This window comes from Sardina pilchardus, chromosome 11 (assembly GCF_963854185.1).
Source record: "Sardina pilchardus chromosome 11, fSarPil1.1, whole genome shotgun sequence".
Classification (NCBI taxonomy): Eukaryota; Metazoa; Chordata; class Actinopteri; order Clupeiformes; family Clupeidae; genus Sardina; species Sardina pilchardus.
The window spans coordinates 27,684,990-27,687,489 of NC_085004.1; the positions used below are offsets into that span (position 1 = coordinate 27,684,990).

General features: G+C 46.7%; 1 protein-coding gene across 1 annotated transcript in view; it reads left to right on the forward strand.

Moving 5' to 3' along the window:
* Window positions 1-1,821: 1,821 nt before the first annotated feature.
* Window positions 1,822-2,500, forward strand: part of LOC134095629 (SITS-binding protein-like) — a 7,479-nt gene continuing 6,800 nt past the window's right edge. Inside the window, exons 1-2 of the mRNA XM_062549264.1 lie at window positions 1,822-1,859; window positions 2,287-2,474. Of these exons, the coding sequence (XP_062405248.1) occupies window positions 2,470-2,474 (5 nt within the window). The 5' untranslated portion in view covers window positions 1,822-1,859; window positions 2,287-2,469. The remainder of the gene's footprint in view (window positions 1,860-2,286; window positions 2,475-2,500) is intronic.

Genomic DNA, 2,500 nt, shown 5'->3' on the forward strand with positions numbered 1-2,500 from the left:
GAACACGGAGCCGGGATATTGTTCCTGGGATCAGTCCGAGCCACTCTCCCCGAGCCATCTCGGAGGTCACTGCCCAGAGTAGCCCTAATCGTTCCTCTCAGTCCCCCGCGCAGTCCTCAGTATTTCTCAAGGCTCTCACATTCTCCCCCCCCCCCCCCCCCCCCCCTATCTTGGCCGGTCTTCAAAAGCTAGCACCACTGTGTCTGTGTTTTAATGAGTTTGTTTGTTATTGCATGAATATCGGATGCTATCTTAGCCCTTGACTTTTTCGGGTTTCATTTTTGTGGTGTGCAGTCGCCAGGGTTTGACAGTTGGGGTTCAACTCTCAGTCAGAGCAGAAGGTTCCACTGCATCTACTGTAAACAGCCTCACTGTGATGTGCAGTGTGATGTATACTTGTCCTGTGCGTGGCCCATAGCATACGCTGCTGTTATAAGATAGTCGTTCTCTAAGGTTGCCAGGTATATATACACACACCACACGCATTAAATTTAGATTTCGTAGCGTAGTATCACCCACTGGCTGGCACACACAGAAAAACACTTCACCATTTAAAGAAATGACAAAAATACCATTCACCCACATGGGTAAATACATTTGTACACACACACACGCAAACACACACACACACACACACACACACATGCCGGGTTTATAAACAGCACTTATGTGTGCACACCATAATGGCATAATAACAGCAGTCACAGACACTACAGGGATAACGGAGACATACCCTCAGTCTCCACACACTGAATGCATCAGCTCAGCCTCTGGAAATGGTCAAACACCGCCACACATCTCCCTCTTGTGGTCAAGAGGAGTAAGGAAATAGAACAAGAGATTGTTTTTGCCCTACCACATAACAAGGCACAGCTGGGATCCACTATGTAATTGTATTGTGCTGCAAAAACACACTGACATAACTGCATAACTTAACAAAAGTCTCTTCACAGGAAGATTTGCATAACAAACACATAGCTGCTTATACTTGACATTCTAGAGGGGCTGAGGGTGCGGAGTGCATTCTCATTTAGATCAGAGGTTAATTTGTCCCAGAACTGCTTGAGCAGAGCCAGACTTACTTACTCTCTATATACATTGTAGAGCTGGTCACATCTGTCTCAAGCAGCCTGAACTGAATTTTATAAGATACTGTGTATCTTCTCTTGAGTATAATGTATGTGTGTCTGGTCAAACAATACGTACATATGTATGTACTGTAGGTATGTATGTATGTGTGGGGTTATGAGGGTTTCCAAAATCACCTGGAGAGGTTTTGACTGTGTGTGCACCAACCTCAGCTGATACCATCCTCCCAGGAAAACGTGGTTTCAAAATGTTATGTAGGCCTGAGATCAGAGCATCGGTTCTCACTGTGAGAAGCCAAAGAGACGCCAGGTAGAGAGAAATTGGGAATCACTTTTACTCATTCTCAAGCACATATGGACTGATTCACCATTCACCTATATGTCTACTAGTATCATCTCTACCCCTCCCTATGACCATCAGCAGATTACATCAGTTTGATGTGTGTCTGTGTGTGTGCGTGTGTGTGTGTGTGTGTGTGTGTGTGTGTGTGTGTGTGTGTGTGAAAGAGAGAACCACCATCAGCAGTCCTCGGTGCCCGTGAAACCTGATCAACTGTGCCACCTTCCGGGCGATGCAATCTTACTCATGCCCTTTTATAGATGCCCCCCTCTGGAAAGCCTTTCCTCTCTCTCTCTCTCTCTCTCTCTCTCTCTCTCTCTCTCCCTCTCTCTCTCTCTGAACAGTGACATTGCTGTTAGCAGTGCATCACATGGTGGAGGGGAGGGGTGGGACCGCTTGTGGCACCTGACATGGTCCTGCTCAAAGCAAAGGTGTGTAAGTGTGGACATTTGTGTGGAAACTCCTACAGATGAGGATCTAGGTGATTTCCCTGATGAGGACCTAAGTCTCATCCTAAACTAAAAGACGACTACAATGAAGTTGAAGTATTTAGTAGCTTTTAGTCTAGGATTAGGTGTAATCCATGTTTTGAAGACGGGTCCCATAGTGTTTGTGAGCAATTATGCACCTCCAAATGGTGATCTACTCTGATATGTCACATCTCCTGGTCCCTTGACCTTTGCCCTAGAAACTCAGTTGGCTGCGATTCACAAATCTTGCCATCTTGTCAAATAATCAGTATCTATCCGTGTGTGACTGCCAGCAACATTTACTCCAACAATGGTGATTAACTATTGCACTTTTAAGTAACGGCATTCTATTGCACGCATCACTATACCGACTGCAGCTGTGTTGTAGCCTACACAGGGAGCAGGCGCGGGAATCTGATCTCATGCATTTTGCTGGAAGTGGAGCGTCTCCTCAGAAGCGGAGCACGGGGGCAGCAGACGCGCCTGGAAGACGCGCCTCTCCTGACGGGTGCCCGTCGGGGCTCTCTCCAAATCCGTCTGATTACATGATCCGGTCGGCAAACATAGCACTATGTGGTGAGTTTTACCCTGATGCACTTGTT